The sequence below is a fragment of the Mya arenaria genome, chromosome 15 (assembly GCF_026914265.1).
Source record: "Mya arenaria isolate MELC-2E11 chromosome 15, ASM2691426v1".
NCBI lineage: Eukaryota > Metazoa > Mollusca > Bivalvia > Myida > Myidae > Mya > Mya arenaria.
The window spans coordinates 43,480,221-43,498,817 of NC_069136.1; the positions used below are offsets into that span (position 1 = coordinate 43,480,221).

The 18,597-nt window shown below is 33.8% G+C and overlaps 1 protein-coding gene across 1 annotated transcript in view; it reads left to right on the forward strand.

Moving 5' to 3' along the window:
* LOC128219403 (E3 ubiquitin-protein ligase RNF213-like) overlaps nt 1–18,552 on the forward strand; it is a 47,487-nt gene extending 28,935 nt beyond the window's left edge. Inside the window, exons 11-26 of the mRNA XM_052927214.1 lie at nt 36–193; nt 646–868; nt 1,319–1,489; nt 1,663–1,725; nt 9,005–9,114; nt 9,691–9,828; nt 10,000–10,162; nt 10,282–10,358; nt 12,126–12,267; nt 12,451–12,644; nt 12,736–12,912; nt 13,637–13,763; nt 13,982–14,158; nt 15,746–15,885; nt 16,256–16,466; nt 18,415–18,552. Of these exons, the coding sequence (XP_052783174.1) occupies nt 36–193; nt 646–868; nt 1,319–1,489; nt 1,663–1,725; nt 9,005–9,114; nt 9,691–9,828; nt 10,000–10,162; nt 10,282–10,358; nt 12,126–12,267; nt 12,451–12,644; nt 12,736–12,912; nt 13,637–13,763; nt 13,982–14,158; nt 15,746–15,885; nt 16,256–16,466; nt 18,415–18,552 (2,409 nt within the window). The remainder of the gene's footprint in view (nt 1–35; nt 194–645; nt 869–1,318; nt 1,490–1,662; nt 1,726–9,004; nt 9,115–9,690; nt 9,829–9,999; nt 10,163–10,281; nt 10,359–12,125; nt 12,268–12,450; nt 12,645–12,735; nt 12,913–13,636; nt 13,764–13,981; nt 14,159–15,745; nt 15,886–16,255; nt 16,467–18,414) is intronic.
* The last annotated feature ends 45 nt before the right edge of the window (nt 18,553–18,597 follow it).

Here is an 18,597-nt window from a genome sequence, read left to right on the forward strand (position 1 = left end):
TGTATTACATGGCTGTTAACGGTGACCTTTTTTAGGAAATAAACCCAGTAACAAGATCCTTGGTCCTTGCATTAGGGGTTTGCTATCATGCGTGCCTGCGGAAAAGAGACCTGTACCGACATGAAATAGTGAAACACTTTCAACAACCACTAAAACTGGATTCGGAAAAGGATTTTCTTCAGGAAATTACCTTGTAAGTAAAGCTGCTTTTAAAATCAATTTTACATTTTCCAGTGGGTTTTAGAGATTATTCAGCTAAATATAAAACCAAATTACTCAACTCAAGTTGAGTTGAGTGAAATAAAAAAACAAATTACTGATATTAAACAGAGTTACGCTTGTATACAACAATATCTTTTAAAGATATATGTCATATTTAAGCATATACATTAAGCATTAAGGTTTTTGTACAAACTCGATGAAAGATTTTGATTATAATCTTCTTTATCTGATTTTTTGTTTGATTTTCATGTCAAATAGTAAAGTTTTCTATGAATTCAAAATAGGTTTCAATAAACGAATTCTAGAATAATAGTTGTAGTCTAGCTATAATGTAAGTTATGTAAAACGTGTTGCTTAAATAGTTTAAAAGTACATAAAAGACAACATGTCTGGCAACATATCAACATATATCATTTCAATAAGGTGCCAAGATGTTTTCCTGGATAACGTTTCATTACCTGATAACATTGCAAAGAATACAGCTTTGAAGGAAAACGTTTTTATGATGATCGTGTGTGTTGAACTTCGCATTCCGTTGTTTGTTGTTGGGAAACCGGGGAGCTCCAAGTCTCTTGCCAAGACAATCGTTATGGATGCAATGCAAGGAAAAAGTTCTCGAAATACTTTGTTTAGAACCCTGAAACAGGTAAACAAACTAACATAAGAAAAATAAAAATTGCTTCTTTCAGTTTAAGTTATATTTTTCACGAAATTCAAATGGCAAAAAAATAAGTATTTCCTTGGAAGTTCAGTCTCAAATTTTATTAATCCACTGTTTATATTAGTAAATTATGATTAAAAGAATTTATGTATATTTTTAGACGAAATATCAAAGAAATGCTCACTAACTTAAAATGCTGTGGCGCTGCTTTTGAAACCCGAACAAGTTATGACTTCTTCTTTTCAAACTGACAATCGTGTTTTAAATGAATACCCTTACTGCGCTAAAGTTCTTGTTAAATGAGGAAATATTATATTTAATCATTTTTAATGTCTATATTTGATTATATTCAAATTATGATATTATTATGGGTAGGTATACATTATAGAAGCTAAATCAAGAGCCCGAACAAAAATAGTACTTTTTTGTCTTCAGGCACAAATGGTGTCTTTTCAATGCAGTCCACTTTCTACACCGGAGGGTATAGTTGGAACATTCAAGCAAGCTGCACGATTTCAAAAAGACAAGAGTTTTGACAAGTTTGTTTCTGTTGTTGTGTTAGACGAAGTTGGGTTGGCGGAAGATAGTCCGAAAATGCCGCTCAAGGTACGCGTCAAATTTTGGTTTCATAAAGTAGCTTAAGCGATTTGTTTTGAAGCGTAAAATTTCCATCAAACAAGTATTATATATTTCAGCAAACATGTATATATAAAGTGCAAGTTAATACGTGCTTATATAGATATAATGAGTTAACTTATGAATGTACATTGGATTTTAAGACGCTTCATCATCTGTTGGAGGACGGTTGTAAAGACGACGTAAACGCAGAACGGGATACAAAGGTAACGCAGATTATTAACATGTACATGAAACAAACTCAATACGCGCATAACATTTCATCATCACTTGGATATCTTTCCACCTTCTAGGACCGGTGTTTGACCAATAAAATATCCATCTTATATTAACTGTTAAAATTACAATGATGACTTATCGGAAATGCCTTATGCGTTTGTTAACAAGTGAAAGGAATAATACTGTATTGGCGAACGTTTAACATTGATATGATCCTGTTCATCATACAAAGAGGCATTATGATATAGTTCGGACTTCATTATTTAATTACAGTTTAAAATCAAACTTTCTTATTCTTGATAGACCATTCGAAACAAACGTGTTTACAAATGTTGAAGTAACACTAATAGTAGCGTAGCTATCATAAAAAATTTTTGGTTGTGTTTGTGATGTCGCATTTTCAATCATATAGAGTACATGTTTATTATATTTTTTGTGTACGATGCATAACCAACCCAAATAAATTTCAAATATGTGTTCCATCCTTTACAAAAGAAATAAATATACATGGTAGTGGTATATGACAAACACGGACAAAGTAAACAAATCAAATCAAAATAGAAAAATGAGTTTGTGCTTCAATCTGTATTCAGATTGAGTGTTTTTGTCTTAGATATAAACAACTTGTTTTAAACGCACCCCTGCAAAAGGTATTGGGTATGTTTAACGTTTATAATGTGTTTATTTTCCCTCTTTTGAAATATGCAAAAATTGCTTTTTGTATATTTGTTGTTTAACACTCATAAAAAACTGTTTATTACATGAGATATGTTATTTTATTATACCTCACTTATATTCTCTATGTTAAATTCCCTATACCCGAGCGGTCAATATTTTTTAATATTGCCCGGTAATGTTGACTGGCAAAGTAATATCACATGCGCAGAAAAGATGCGCGTGCGCTTTAGAATTTTCATTAATAACAAGAGCTGATGCCCGCACAGTAAATAAAATTACATGAAAAACCGTTCAAGTTATCGACTACGATATGAATTTTTTTTTACATATTTTTGTCAGGACATCAGAGGCAGTGGAAACTGAAATCTTAACCTTTTGCCTCTCATACAGAGGCCGATGAAAATACATTAGTTGAGTCTATAAAGATTCCAAAAGTACAAAAAGGTCTAAAAATAGGCAGTTTTTTGGTTTCCCAAGGCTGAGGTAGTAAGCGCTTATTAAAATGTGTTGTTAATCTGGTTACAACCGGTGTTTGCATTATTTCTAAATGTCATTTGCAACAAAATGACAGCTAATAATGTAAACAAACAATAATTGCAGAATAAATTGATTAAATTTGAAAGTTGTGTAATGGTAAAAATCTTACATATGTATATAAATGTAACTGTGTTCGGTATAATAAAATAAATATTGCATGGCTACCAGTGTGACAGTAAATATTGTCAACATTCGGGTAAACACTGTTACCCTCGGCTTCGCCTCGGGTAACAGTATTTCCCTCATGTTGACAATATGTACTGTCACACTGGAAGCCATGCAATATTTATATAATATCTAACTCACCATTGAGACTGGTGATGTGGAAAGAACAATGAAACTAATTGTATTAAGGTCGAACAAACCACAATGGCTTTCAATATGTACATTTACAAGTAGCTGGGTGGTATGGGATTTACACCCTAACTGGTTTTATACTATGCGAGACTGTGGTATGAAAACACTAAGGGTGTTTATCACAGACACACCCAGATACTAACAGTGTATCGATTATATCTAAGTTATACATGTACATAGTTATTGTGTTCTCTGCTAGAATACACCAGAGGTATGTTTCAATATTAACAAAATACATAGAAAAAATAATCAACTTTGTTTTTTTAACAGCATTTAGTAGCATTTTAAACTTTAACAATACATGTCATGTATAGCAACACGTAATTAGAACTTCCCGGAAAACTCACACAACAATTTACAGATTTACAGACATTTCACACGCCTCAAAATTTATCAACAAACTAGCGTGGTCCTCATTATTACCTGGAATCGAACTGTCTTTAAGTAAAACAGACTGGTCTCGGAGAGTTAGATGATTGATTATCCATGTATCATAAAACTCACTCTAAACACTAAGAAAAATGTTTTGTATCCAATGGGTACTTACAATGCACATATACAATCAATTCAAAAACCCTCTATATATATCTATTTTGAAATGAAATTGATTTGAAGTTATGCCATTTTTCACAAAACATTTTACACCATATACATTCCAAAACTTTCTTTTCAAATTGAAATTTTACAAAATAGCATGAATATGTTATTTAATCTTAAATGAAAGGAGTTCCTTTTTGACAAAGCTACAACAACAACATGATGTATAGTAACCATTATTTATGAAATATTAATTTATGAAACTCAGTCGGCTTGGATCGCAGACTAATTAGTTATTGGTTATTTCAAAAGACCTTCTGCTTTAATGAAGGCTATCTTTAATGTTTCATCAGTGACAGCAACATTTAATACGATTTTTATTATTGCCTCTTTCGCTGATTTGATAAGAGAGTCATGAACTGCTTCCCAGTGTGGTGCTAGTGGATGGTTGAACTGCCATTACATGCCCTTGTTTGCTTTGTTTTTTTCCACGTGGTTCTTATTTAGTTGTAATACTGAGTCTTTGAGGTCTCTCAACTCCTATGAAATGTGTACTATGTTCTGGCATCATCTTTATTGATACCTCTCTTCTATTCACCATTCTATAAAAAGCATTTAAAAATGAATTTGTGCTAACGCCAACAGCCATTTAAAGATGTATTGCATGAGTTGCAAGGCGGGTTGATATACACAGGCAGCGTTTCTCCCGCCGTTTTCCTCTTCCTTGTATGGTAATGTATGGCCCCCAAAGTCCACAGCAGTGTGTGCAAAAGCTCAAAGTGATACCTTCACACGGATATTTAGTAGTGCAGCTGTAATTTGTACCCCATGCTTCAACGTGTATCATCAAAAGACTATTTCAACAGTCTTTTATTTATTCTCTATCTGATATTACACTGTGATTAACTGAAATGTCTGAGAATGTTTGTGCAACTGTGATTCTTGTTAATCTGTTCGTATCTAAAAACTAATCTATTAACCGCTTTTTGATGTGAAGAATAAGTCGATACCTTCTTCTGTATAGTACAAATTATTTCTTGAGAGTACAGTTCGCTATGAATCTAACTACCTAAGCAGATATTCTGACAAAAACTAAGGATTTTGATTACTAAGCCAATGTAACACGTTGTAATGCAAATACTCTTTGCTTTACATGTGGTTTGGGCTAGTTTAAGTCGTATCATAGCTGCTTACAATTCCTTTCTAGGAATACTTCTCTAAGATAACAGTGCCACTCTGCTTTTCTCAGCAACGAACCTAACACTTAATCGTACTTTTTCGTATTTATATCTTGCATACAGTGATGCACAATAGGTTGAAGTATCAACGAATGTTTTTAAGGGTAGTTCTTTCACCAGATAATTAACATTGTTTTCCCTATTGCAACGTGGAATCCCGACCTTTTTCAGTTCAGACAGTTCAGAAAAGCATTGATGAAACTAATGTGTTATTCTTTAACCAATCCTTTTCATCCAAGCCAATTCCATTCAACAAAATGTCTTGCATTAGGACCTTTCCCCTCACTGTAATAGGATATATTTAAGTTTTAAGTACATTTCGTTTTGACAGTGTTTCTGGATTTTTCAAATTTTCACCAACTTTATATGTTAATGTATCAATCTCGTCCTCGTGTCATACAAAGAGCATTAAAATCAATTTCGCTTCAATATCATTTTCAGCTACCCTGTTTTATTCTAGAATTGCTTGCAAAACCACACAGGAATTTGACAGCCATTTTCAGGTTTACCTGACTCTGATAGTAGTAGACTCTGTATGCAATTATATTGTTTCTTGCTCGGTTTCTGTGATAATCAAACGATGTAGCATTTAATTCTGTTTCAATGGCAATGGGAAATTGTTCTGCAAACAAAACCGTATTAAAACTTGAAACGGAATGTGCCCAAAATAGCAAGGCGTTATCTTGAGATACATTTCAGCAATACCTCATACTAATGCAATTGGTTTCTTACGAATTCTAAAGAGCACTTCAAAAAGAACTCCTTGGACTTGGTCATGTTTAGCAGACGCATCAAATATGATCTTGACTTTTCTTGGATGTCTGTCGATATTGTTTACTTGATTTTCTATTTTCTTCACATATTTCTCTATTGTTTACCAAAAACTTTTCAGTTCTTTTATCTTGTGGCGACACAAACTCAAAATTAATATTTCCTATCCCCAAAAATGTTTTAAATCCATAGTTCATCCCCTGCTGCATGAAATGTGAACAATGATGTGTCCTCCCTCCTTTCTGCATGTCCAACCGAGTGTTGCCAATCTGGCAACAGCTTCTCATTATGTGCCACCTACTTTGGCCTAAGCTCTGTGTAAATAGGATTGGTCATTTCTAATCAACAGATCTACCTAAAGTAGTACTTTTTTCACACTTTAAGAAATTTTATATCTGACAGGTAAGACAACTCTTACAAACTTATTTCAATCGATTTGCTTTAATCTACCAGTTACCGCATATGTTGTATTTGATTCAATGTTAATTACAAAGTCTTTTTCACACTTTATAATGCAAACTGAACATTCATTGTTTACAAGTTTCAAATGTTTAGGTGATGACAATAACATTGCCATTTTTTCATAATCATGTCTTCATATTTGTTTTATATTACATTACATTCATAGTAGCTTCCTTGTGTTGTATCTTAGTTTTTCTTTCAGAACTCGATTATGACCCGTACATAACTAATTAATTTGTTCTTTGCTATTTTCATCATCATCATACATGTTTGAGTATATAATTGTTTATCTCGTAAAGACTGTCTGTAGCCTTTCTCATCTTCGAATCGACAAGAGCAGATTCTTGCTCATTTTTTGTACTATTTAAAATCGAAATAATTAATATTAATATAATATTCTACGGTAATAATGAGATAGAATGTTCTGTTTGTACGAATTGTCATGACACTTCCCGTTAATGAACTTGAAACTTGAATTTTGTTTATTTGCTTAAACGCATATTGCTACATATAAATACATATTCAATGGCGTTGTACAATAATGAATTATAAGTAAATAAAAGCAATACAGCAATACAGTAATAAGGTGGTCCCCTTACTGCGTCTTCTTCATTATAAAACCAGGCTCTGAAATTATCGTTCTTACTATGTCTAATTTGTTCAAACTAGAGAGGCACAAAGGACTAACCTGTTTTTAGTTCTATTCTTGTATTTTTTCAACTTATGTTTTCTATGATTAGATCGATTAAACCAGTGTTACATAAACAGCCTATTTGTATGGGTACATTTCGCCAAAGTTTGCGTCAATTATTCATGGTAAACCGCGTTAAAATTGTCATAACTTCTATTGCTGAGTGTTCAAGGTCTACACCAAAACCTGCTATGGTGAGCATAACAATGCGAGATGAACACGCTACAAATGAAAAGCTAAATTGCTGGATGTAGTATTTTAAACAACAGGAATCCTGGATAATTTGAAAGAATGGTATTCAAGGACACTTTATTATTTTATATTTCACTCTTAACTGTACATTTCCAACTAGAATTTGTTGACATAATAGTGTATGCCAAATAGTTAATTGGCATATAACGAATATTGCATTTAGTGAGTTATTCACAGATATCGGGAATGGAGCCTAATGTAAAACACCCTTTTCCCTGTAAAATCAGATATTTCCATGTAAAGCTTAGTTTCGTTATACACTTTTTTCTGGGAGACAGTAAGAAGTTTTCTTATTCCCATCTCCGGACTAAATCTGATTAAACCTACCACATATATATTCGGCCATGTCGGATTTTGTCCGCGCTATAAAGCAACCTCTGTGTGTTTGAACTTGCCAAAAGGCATCGTTATCAATGTCCGTTGTGTTATTACATCGCTCGGTGTATATACATATGTAGGAAGGACATTTGTTGTAGAGGCTTTTAGACACCCGTGGATTTACAACAAAGGGATGTCCGCCTTGAGATACTATAGCATTAAATGAGTTTCTGACTCTTTATATATGATAGGATATCCTTTCATTTAATATCGAGTTACATTGCCGAAATATTCCTACGTGAACAAGGAATTTGTGTGTGGGGGGGGGGTGTCTCCATATTACGATTTCGTCTTTAAGCGGCTTCTTGCCGCTATTGAATGCTTAAATGTTAGATTTGTCTAAGTTAGTCTCTAGGTTGCACGTGCAACATGGTTTTCAATGTTTATTGGAATTATTCGATTTTCATGAGTCCCGATGGATGTATCTCTTTTACCGAGCATACATATATTACATATATATATTATTAATCGAGTTCTGGTGGGAGAGCACCCTTTACGGACTGAAAATGTTAAGGGTCCTGGTGGGATATGCCCTTTACAGACTGTAAAAGAAATCAGAAAGTCCTGGTTGGATAGGGCCTTTCACGGACATAATCAGAGTGTTACGTTGTGTGTGGTATGTTAGTAGTGTTTATTGTCTTTAATAAAGAGGCAAACATCGGAAATATCTGAAAATACTACCAACTTGAAAAAAATATTGTATACATAAAAGGTATTAAAATATAATTGTTAAACTTCTCCTTCATTAACCGTCCCTATATAAGAACCTGAGTCATAAACATAATACAATCAATTTCAATTTGTGACAGGGCCGTAGGTCTTTCTTTACAAAATACTATTTGACCTGACTTGAATTGACCTCTCAAAAGCATGACAAAATGTTATAAAATAATGTTAAAGAAAAAAATCTTTTTGGGTAATTTCTATGTAATTTATTCGGAAGAAATATTGAATCACGTCGAAATTAAAAAAAAGTAGCCTTTTCTTTTTCAAAACGAAAAAACAATCATGAACAAGTTCAAAAGAGTGTTACTACCAAGGTTGTTAACATAAGCCACCGAGAAAAGCCGTATAAAGCCAAATTTGTATTTATCAATATCGACAACCTTAACAACATTCTTCTCACAAACAAAAAGGATTATTTTGAAATAATGTCACAAATAATAAATAACTGAGTTCTCTAAACCTGCTTCTTAAATAAAGTTGTTTTAACAATCGTTATTTGTCACAAGACATGGACGCCAGGGGAAATGGATTTCCTCCTATACTGTCGCAGTTTAAATCTTGTTATTTGTTGCTAAGAGTTGAAAGTAAATCCAGAAGTGCAAAAAAACGCATTGCTGAACTAAATTGTGGTCTTTTCAGGTTGCCTTTATTGGAATATCAAACTGGGCTCTTGACCCTGCAAAGATGAACAGAGGAATAGTTGTACGACGAGAGGTGCCTGGCCTAGATGAACTCAAAATTAGTGCAAGGTGATGTCCTAATAGAAAATCGATTTTAATGTCACGAATTCGTGTATAAATTTCGTCATTTGAACAATAATCAATGCGGTAGATTGGCTTAATAACGTAATCGAACATCTTCACACACCTCTTAACTATTTTTTGCTCTACGACTCGTTTTCTTAAAATGGCTTTACTCTGCATGAACTAAACTAGGTAAAACTGGAACAGCGTAAAGTGGTTTGGTTGGTCACTCCCTCTGCAGTGACGTTAGCTACGTGCAAAATTCTTAGAAAGTCTACTTAAAAAAAATAATATCCAAACAACAAGATATTTTTCGAGTGGACCGGAGTCACTCAATGATAATAATTATTATAAGATAATACAAAAAGGGATAAAACAAGTTACGGTTCACTTCAGTAACATATAAAACTAGCCAATTTGCTAAACATTATCATTATGACCTGTAATTATGTTTGATAATTCCAATAATACTGTTGACCACTTTTTAACTTCTTTGTACTTTTTTATAATAACGATGTTTAAAATGTCGTACCTTACAAGCAACTGCGTACATAATGTAACAAGTTTCACATTTCACATCAGGGGAATAATTGCCACCAGCAGATATCGTAGTCATATTGAGCCTTTAATTGAGCCGTTTTCAAAAGCATATCAAGAACTGCTGATGAGGGACACACAACTGACCTTAAAAGGATTTTATGGTTTACGCGATTTTTACAGGTATATTTGTCTGAGTCTGAACGTTTTATGTTATGTCTTCCTGACCAATTATAATGTATATTATATAAATTTTGTTATCGGTATTTGTTTCCTATAGAATATGTCGATATTGCAAATGAACATCAACGAACGATAATCATTATTGTTTACTTAATACCATTGTTGATTTAGCCTGTTCAAGATGATTCGCGGTTTCGTTGAAAAAACAAGGCTGCGCCCAACAAAATATGAAGTTTCCCATGCAATTAGACGTAACTTTGATGGTCATGATGGACTCAAGGCTGAGACATGCTTTCAAAAGCACATTGAAACTGTTATAAGGCAGACAAAAAAGGTAACCTTAACATAATGAACTATTTCGTACTTGTTTGCGTTACTGAAGTATACTTTAAAGATTAAAAAAACCTACCGTTTTATGTCTATTAACAGTAATTCCTATATTTAACAATACAGCCTAGTGACACTGATCCGGACTGCACCCGTGCAGGATTAATTAAGGCCTGCTTGTTTAACACTAATCAAATTAACAGGTAAGTCATTGTATTATTTAAACAGTGGATACTTCAGTGAGAGCCTAGTATGTTTATGCTGGATCAAGGTCATACATAGTATATGCATGCTCATAAATTCCTTGGCAAATACTCTTAGAATTTGAATGCTGTAATCAATTAAATCAAAACCATGGATTATCACTCACATAAAATAATCATTTGTTATGTGGAATACCCAAACAATGACAAACGTATGGAGTAATACTGAATTGCATGTGAAACCTTATTTGTGACTTTGAATTCATAAACAATGCATGGCCACAGATCAAGCATTTAAGCTTTTTTAGTAAAATCTGCTCAACACTATTCAAACATGAGTCGAATTAAATTTACTAACAGGGTATGCCCGCAAAGCAAAATGCATCCGGAAAAATGCATTTGACATGTTGATAAAGTTTATGTTTAAGGTCTCCATCTACAATAACAGAATCCTCGCGCAAAACTCATCTAGACCGAATGACCCACACACTATTTATGCCCTATATGTATTGAGGTATCTTAATATTGCCCTCAACCTATGTCACTCATGGGCAAAATAAGCATAATTATATCAGTGGTTTATAGATATGCGTATGCAACATGCTCAAGACTCTTGCCTGAAATTAGAGAAACTGAGAAATCTTCACACCCTTTCCGCTTTATTCGGCATTAAATGACTATACTCACAAAACGTAGCAAGCCGAAACCCTGACAACGCTTTACGCGCTTTGATATTTATTGTAAAAGTGTATAATATGCATTTAATAATACAAAAAAAATATTCGATGCGACACAGCCTCACTCTAAAAATATTGATAAGAACTGTCAAGTAAGAACCGATTTAAGGCTATATTAAACTTAGAAACTAAGATTTTAGGATTAAATCAAATACAATAATTACACTTAAAACTTTGTTTTGATTGCTTAAGCCAAATGAACATTAAATTGCATTTTCAATACGATTTCATTCCCGTTTTTTCCGGGGTTTTTCCGAGTTTTCCCAATACATTTCCAGGATATAAACCTGTTCGAAACCGATGACCCTGATTCTATTTTTAACCAATAGTTCTAGATCCCCGGTGGCGAGTATTCCAAAAATGTCAACACAGATACACACATGTATTTATTTTGATTCAGTACGCGTTCATTTTGAAACTATCTGCGTTTTTTTTGCGTTTTGTTACTCGTCAATTTTAAAGTAATTGCGTTTTCTATTATTAAAATTGCGTAATTACTCAACAGTGCAGCTTATTCGCACTATTTTAACCGACAAACATATTATGAATACTCATTACAGCGCTACTTTAGCAAGTTTCTCATGCAGAACGCTGCTCCATAGCATTATGAATAGTTTGGTAACGTTAATAGATTGTTTACTACTGCAGTTTGTACAGCGCTGGTTTTTGATATGCCCCTATGCACTTCTGTTCGTCAAATGTTAAAAATGATATGTCGATCGGCTGATGGTAGATTCTTCTTTACGGTAACAAAGTGTGCAGGTCTTAAAAAAATAATGGCATCAAAATTAAGATAAACCTCAGACCCAAGTACGACTTCGTTTGTCGTCGTGCGATATACCGCTAAAAGTACTACTGATAATTATTAATTATAAATTAAGGACATCAAAATGAACTAATATTAACAAACATTATGTTATATATTACAGCTGTTGTATACCATTCACAGAATCTAGTTTGCTATTTTGCTTCTCAATTATCAAACGTTGGCTATGAAAGTTAATTAATTCCACCCTGTATACTTTTTCAGTGAAAGCAGATACTTATTACTGCTTGCTGAAAACTATGGTGTTTTGTCGATTGTTGAACAATTGATTTTGAAGGAAGGGAACAAGGATCGCCCAATCATCATTTTTGGAAGTAGTTTTCGATGTGATCTTGAGTACACGCAAGTATGTATATGAATCCTTATTATAAAGGTATTAAATATAGTTGTATTTTTAGTTAAATGTTGAATCAATAGTGGAATGGGGAGGGGGGATGATTAGTTTGTATGCGCATTATCATCCCCACTTGTCCCAGCATTCATCAATATCAAACCAAAATACGCGATCAGTTTTAGGTCTTTTTTTCAGATATGTAGAAACATAAACAAAATTAAGAATTGCATGGAAATGGGGAATACAGTTGTTTTGCTGAATCTTGAAAATCTGTACGAAAGCCTTTACGATGCGCTCAATCAGTACTACATTGAGTTTGGAGGCGAACGATATGTTGACCTAGGACTAGGCACACACAGAGTGAAATGTGCAGTACACAAAGACTTCCGGTAGGCTTGTTTTATTTATGAGATTGATATTCAACACAATGTCATTATAAATATACACAAAACTTACATGTTGTTTTTTTCTATTACATAGGCTAATCGTGGTCGCCGAAAAGAAAACCGTGTATGAGCGATATCCTATTCCGCTCATCAATCGCTTGGAGAAACATTTCTTGAATATAAGCACAGTGTTGAATGATGAACAGAAAAAGATGTCGAAACAACTCGAAAAATGGGTCGAGGATTTTGCCGCTGAAGTTGGGCCGAAACGGTATGCATATATATATAAGTATAAGTATATATATCTTAAACTACGCATGTCACATTCTTACTCATCAAGGTCTGTTATGAGTAAGCTGTTGACATGTTTTAATCTTCACCGTGTCTCTAAAACATGCATATTTCCTACGACGATATGGTCCTTAACTCTTAAAGATTACCTATGTATATATATGCGCTTCAAAAATGTATACCCCGAACAGACTGGCTTACAAATATTTCTCCGAAATATAATGACGCATATATTGGTGTTATTCTTAGAACATTAGACAATACGTGCACGTGATCAATTCGGTTTTTTAGATTGGACGAATCAGTTGTTCTCCTAGTAACCGAAAATTGGTGATATATGCGTCAGGCGTTGAAAACGACATGTGTGATATTATGTTTTTATACAAGTTAATGTTTATGATACGATGGTTCCCTTTCGGGAAACACTTAGTTTTCTAAACAGTCCTCATCTCAATCAATGATGCTATCAGATTTGTTACGATGGTTTAATAATGCATTACCATTTGAGAGTGGTGTTTCGACTTTGCGGAATTCCGTAATGCAGAATAAGTGATAAATAATATTTACAAACCAAACTAAAAAAAAAGGTACAAGAAATGCATGTGTGAGATTCGCATGATGTTTAATGTTCAGTTAAAAGAAGTTAACTTCAAACCTTTTACAATAATGTCTTCAACATATTCATTTATATGTATATATGACAGAGAACCTCACAACACCAGAACTGTCGGTGATGTCATCATTGGGTATCACAGTGATGCTTGTCCCGCTGCTATATTACATGTGTCCGAAAAGCACCCCGATTTACTTGGTACTGAGAAAGAAAAACTGGTATGTCATTGTCTCTATATACGTGTGTGTGTGCGCGTGCGTGCGTGCGTGCGTGCGTGCGTGCGTGCGTGCGTGCGTGCGTGCGTTTCCGTAAACGGATTGCTATTAAACCGTTGTAGGACTTTTTTATCATTTTTTATGTTTTTATACACTTATTTAATTACACGCAATTGGCTAGTATTTGTAAAATTGTATGTCAATGCAGTATTTTTTTTCAGTTGTCAGAAGCCAAAAACTTACTTCTCTGGTGTGCTACGCCGGAATCCGTGCTATTATGTAAGGCTCACTATCAGGATTTGCAAGAGCAATATCACAAGCAACAGGAACATGGAAGTCTAGGGGCGTATCTCCATTTCAAATTGAAGAAAGAAAACTGCAATCAAATATATGCACAGGTATCGTAATAATCTTACAAATTGCGACAAAGCAAAGCATTTATCAACTTGCATAGGCTTCGTGCTTAGTACGAGCTATTTAAACCATGTGAATTAAGTATACTCTGATATATAACTATGTTCCATTCATTATTGAATAAACGGCAAGTGTATTATTTAATATAAAATCTTTTAAACCAATATTGTTTATTTCCAAGTTGTCTCGGAAACAATAATAGAGTTGTCAGCAAAAAGCACCAAATGTTCTTAAATCATGCCATGTTGATCAATTGAACACAATTAATATTTGTATTGCTAGTATACGTTATTCTTTTCTTATTATTTACCTTATTAGTATGCCCACCTTCGAAGAAAATGGGGTATATTGTTATTAATTAAGGTGTCATCCGCTCAAAGGTCAAGGTCACAGTGACCTTTAACGGGAAAAGGTTGTCAAAGCTTGTCCGAGTGATAACTGAATAATGCCTGGACCTATGGCCATCAACCTTGGCATGGAGGCTTGTCCTGACCAGTAGATGACCCATATTGATTTTAGGTGTCAAAGTTCAAGATCACAATGACCATAAATGCAAACCATTATTCCTGGACCTTTAGACATCAAACTTCACATGAAGGTTAGCCCTGACCAGTAAACGGCCCCAATGGATTTTAAATAACATCGGGCCAAATGCCAAGGTCACAGAGACCATAAACGCGAAAGTTTAACAAAGTTTCTCCAAGTGATAATTCAACAATGCTTGGACCTTGACATTTAGATTTGGGATGACCAGTAGATGACCCCTATGGAATTTTTAGGTCATAGAGTCAAAGGTTAAGTTCACAACTCATATAGGCCATTAAAATTAACGTCATGTTTTCTTATTCCCTGCTGCTAAAAGGATACATCGGAAATATCATCTGAACATGATTATAACTGTATCTACTATCCTCACACTTTAAAAGGTCGTAATTCTAAAACTGCTTCAAAGGAAACCATTGATTTTGAATGAGATATCTCTCGGTCCACTCATTCAATTGTCCAAACATACCTGACAACATGGCGGTCAGGAGGAGAGGGAGCATAATGTTTGACAATCATCTCTTGTTTGTTTATTGTTCCGCTCGTAGGTACCTAAAACAATTATTATGCTTTCCGGTAGTTTTTGGAAATTTATCAATGGGGTATAATAAATACCTCACTGTGTTGCACTCCTGTGACAAAATATTTATGATGCGAGTTTTAGAATATCTTGACGTCATCGAAAGCGCAACTAACGTCATTTCAAACCAGTTTAAGTTTATTTTTAAATAGTTTTTTTCAGAGCGATATCAAAGTTTTTTTCTAATGAACTCCGTTATTTCGTATCCTCAATCGTGGCTCAGTCAATAGTGAATATATTACTTTCCACTGAATTAACTAAATTTGATTTCCCGCATTAAAAGCAATTATCTTCTATTCGTTTGAACTCGCAATTTATTTGCTAGCTCTTGTCTTTACTTTAGATACGTGTATCGGTTGGGTGAGGGGGTATTTGTTCTTACACTAAGATGTGCATTTTGATATGGACAATTATTATATTCAATTGTCTTTTTCATCAATTGTTGCAGTTGACGACCCATTCAAAATTGCTGTCCCAGCCTAATATCGTTCTCATCAGCGATGCCACTGACATACCAGCTAAAAGCATACTTTTAATAGAATCGTTGGCGGGATTTGAAACGGAGCAACAGTTTAGTTTAAGGATTCAGTGAGTTACAAATAATCTTCACCAATATTCAGTTTTGATGTTATCCTTATCCTTAAATATACCTCAGTGAGTCCATTTAACTTATTGGTCAGCTGAATATACAGCCAATTAGTTTCTAATCTTGAAATTAAGTTCAATCTAAGCGACTTATTGAATAAGACCCCTGGTCAATTATCCAATGTGATTTCCGTTGTTCTATATATTACTTAGTGAAAAGAAATGCTTAGCTGTATGATTTGTCAAGTATTTCCCCTAACTGATCAGAGATTACTCTAAAACTACAATCAATGTCTCAAGGTTCCATATCAAATGATAACAAAAAATTAATCCGCTACTTATTAAATCATGGTTACATTTGCGTTAATTTTAGAAAACATCTACAACAAAACACAACTAATCCTAGTTTGATACTTGTGCAATGTGATTCTGCAGACGTGAATTCTAATCTGATTTCTTGTGCGAAGTATAATATTATGGAAGAAGTCGAGAAAGTTCGAGAAGAAAGACGCGAAGCATCGGCTCACATTGTTTTCATCATTCAGTTGCCAAGAATACCGGGCGGGTGTTTTTCTGGATTTCAGGTAGTTCTACCATACGCTTTCTATTTTTATGTATGTTTATAAGACTAATAAGGTAACACCATATTCACGTTTCGTTCCGAGGATTTAACGCACCTACTAGTATTTAAAAAATGTAATTATTTTTATTTTTTGTTCGACCGTACCTATTTCTTATCGCGAATTGGATTATTTGTGGTTATTAGCTTTTTTGGCACCTAAAATACGTTCAGTTATAATTTTCCTACGCAGGTCTAGTTTTTTTTATGAAGGGAAATAACCAATGCGTGTAGTTTTTTTTCTGTATACATGTTTACAACCGGTTTATTATTTGATTCAAGTCATGATTCTCGTGACTAAAATTTGTTCTAATGACGTCGATGCTGTAGCAGACAGCTTAACTCAACAGCAGTATATTTCATTGTTTGGTCAAAATGATGCCTCAAAGTCATTTTTGACCAATTACTGACAAAAACAGCAATTATGAACAATTAATTGGTCATAAATAGCGATCAGTAATGAACGGAACACTGCTCAGGATAGACCAAAAGATAGGTAAGCTTAACCCAAGTTAATTGCCTTGATTTTTGTTTTCTTTTACAATATAATCTCGAATGAATAAAACAACTCGCTGGTATTCTGAACATACTTTTCATATCGGTAAACACATATCATCCCATGTACTGTGATAATTTAAACGAATTTATTTAAAGAAATTGAAATGTATGTTGACGCCTAAATTGTTTGACGCTGCCTGATTAAAACATGCTAACAAGTCATGTTTTAAACATCCAAAACCGGTCATGATTAATGTCTAAATACAGTTCAAATGGTGTTAAAATAATTCAGGTGGATAAGTTGTTTCAACCTTTTTCTCAAAAGCTTCTTAAGTATGAATGATCATCATACTAAAAATATGTAATTATTATCTAAAACATTTGGTTAATCAATACAGCGTGCTGTCTAAAAACGGATAAATAAATAGTATATATTCGAAAAATGTTTCTACTTTATAGTGATTATAAGAACACAATATGTTTCATTCTTCGCTTAGTTTAGGTTTCATGAAAACAGACAAAATTTTATTGATTTTTTTTCGCTCGCTAGCTCCAATTGTTTTGGCAAAAATCAGAGGAACAAAATATTCATGTGGTGTGGCCTTAATAGTCTACCAGTTTGAAAGAAGATTCCGGGCAGGAATTTATCACAATGTTTTAAAAAAAGTATAACTATCATGATCCTGGCGAAAATTAATCATATGTTCTGTGTTGTTTGTGGGGTTTTCTGCTGTTGTTCCATTGGTCTCGTTAGTGATTGTTTGTGTTTGTGTTTTATGTATTTGGCGTTTACCCTGTGCCATTAAACTGGGTTTATGTTTAATCGTTCGGCTACTGGGCTTGTTGCTGCAGTTTTTTTATTAATATTGACCCACTTTATATACTTAATCCTGAAACATGAAAAAATGAGTAGGTATTTTCCGTTCATGGTGAACGTTTTGGTCAGCAAAGGATATGCAACTCACTATACATATAGAATATATCCTGTCTGTACCTGGGTTGGAATCTGGTTATGGTAACTTTTATCAAGTTTAAGGACTTGTTTTAAAACAGAAGTATCTGGTTGCATATGTCATTGTTGTTTTAATTGGAAATGACCAAGAGCATACATTATATCTCTGTAACACCTTTTAGGTCTGTAATATATGCTTTTGCTATCTTATGTGTGTGTTTTTTGTTGCTCTGTGTTCAAGTGCTTGTATTTCACTGTTGTTTCTTGATTCTTTGACATTGTTTTTTTTTCATGCAACTGCAGCTCCATTAAATAAGTAGATCAACCGGTTAGTTTAATTTATGTCATTTATAAGTCTTAAACTGCGTGTATGCAGTAAGATGCGTGCGCGGTGTACAATATTTATATTAATATCATGTTTGTCATTTAGATTTTGTATATTTCACTGTGTTTATTTTTTCAGTGCGGTCTTTGGCATTCGGCTCATATAGATGACTTGCTTCCGGAGGACCTCAGTTTTCCTACTCAAAATATTATGAATAGTTGTACAATGGGAGAGTTGTTCAACGACTTAGCCAAATCACTCCAGACATCTGCGTAATCTATTTTTACATGATAACGAAATTGTGTTAAGATAAAGAAAGTA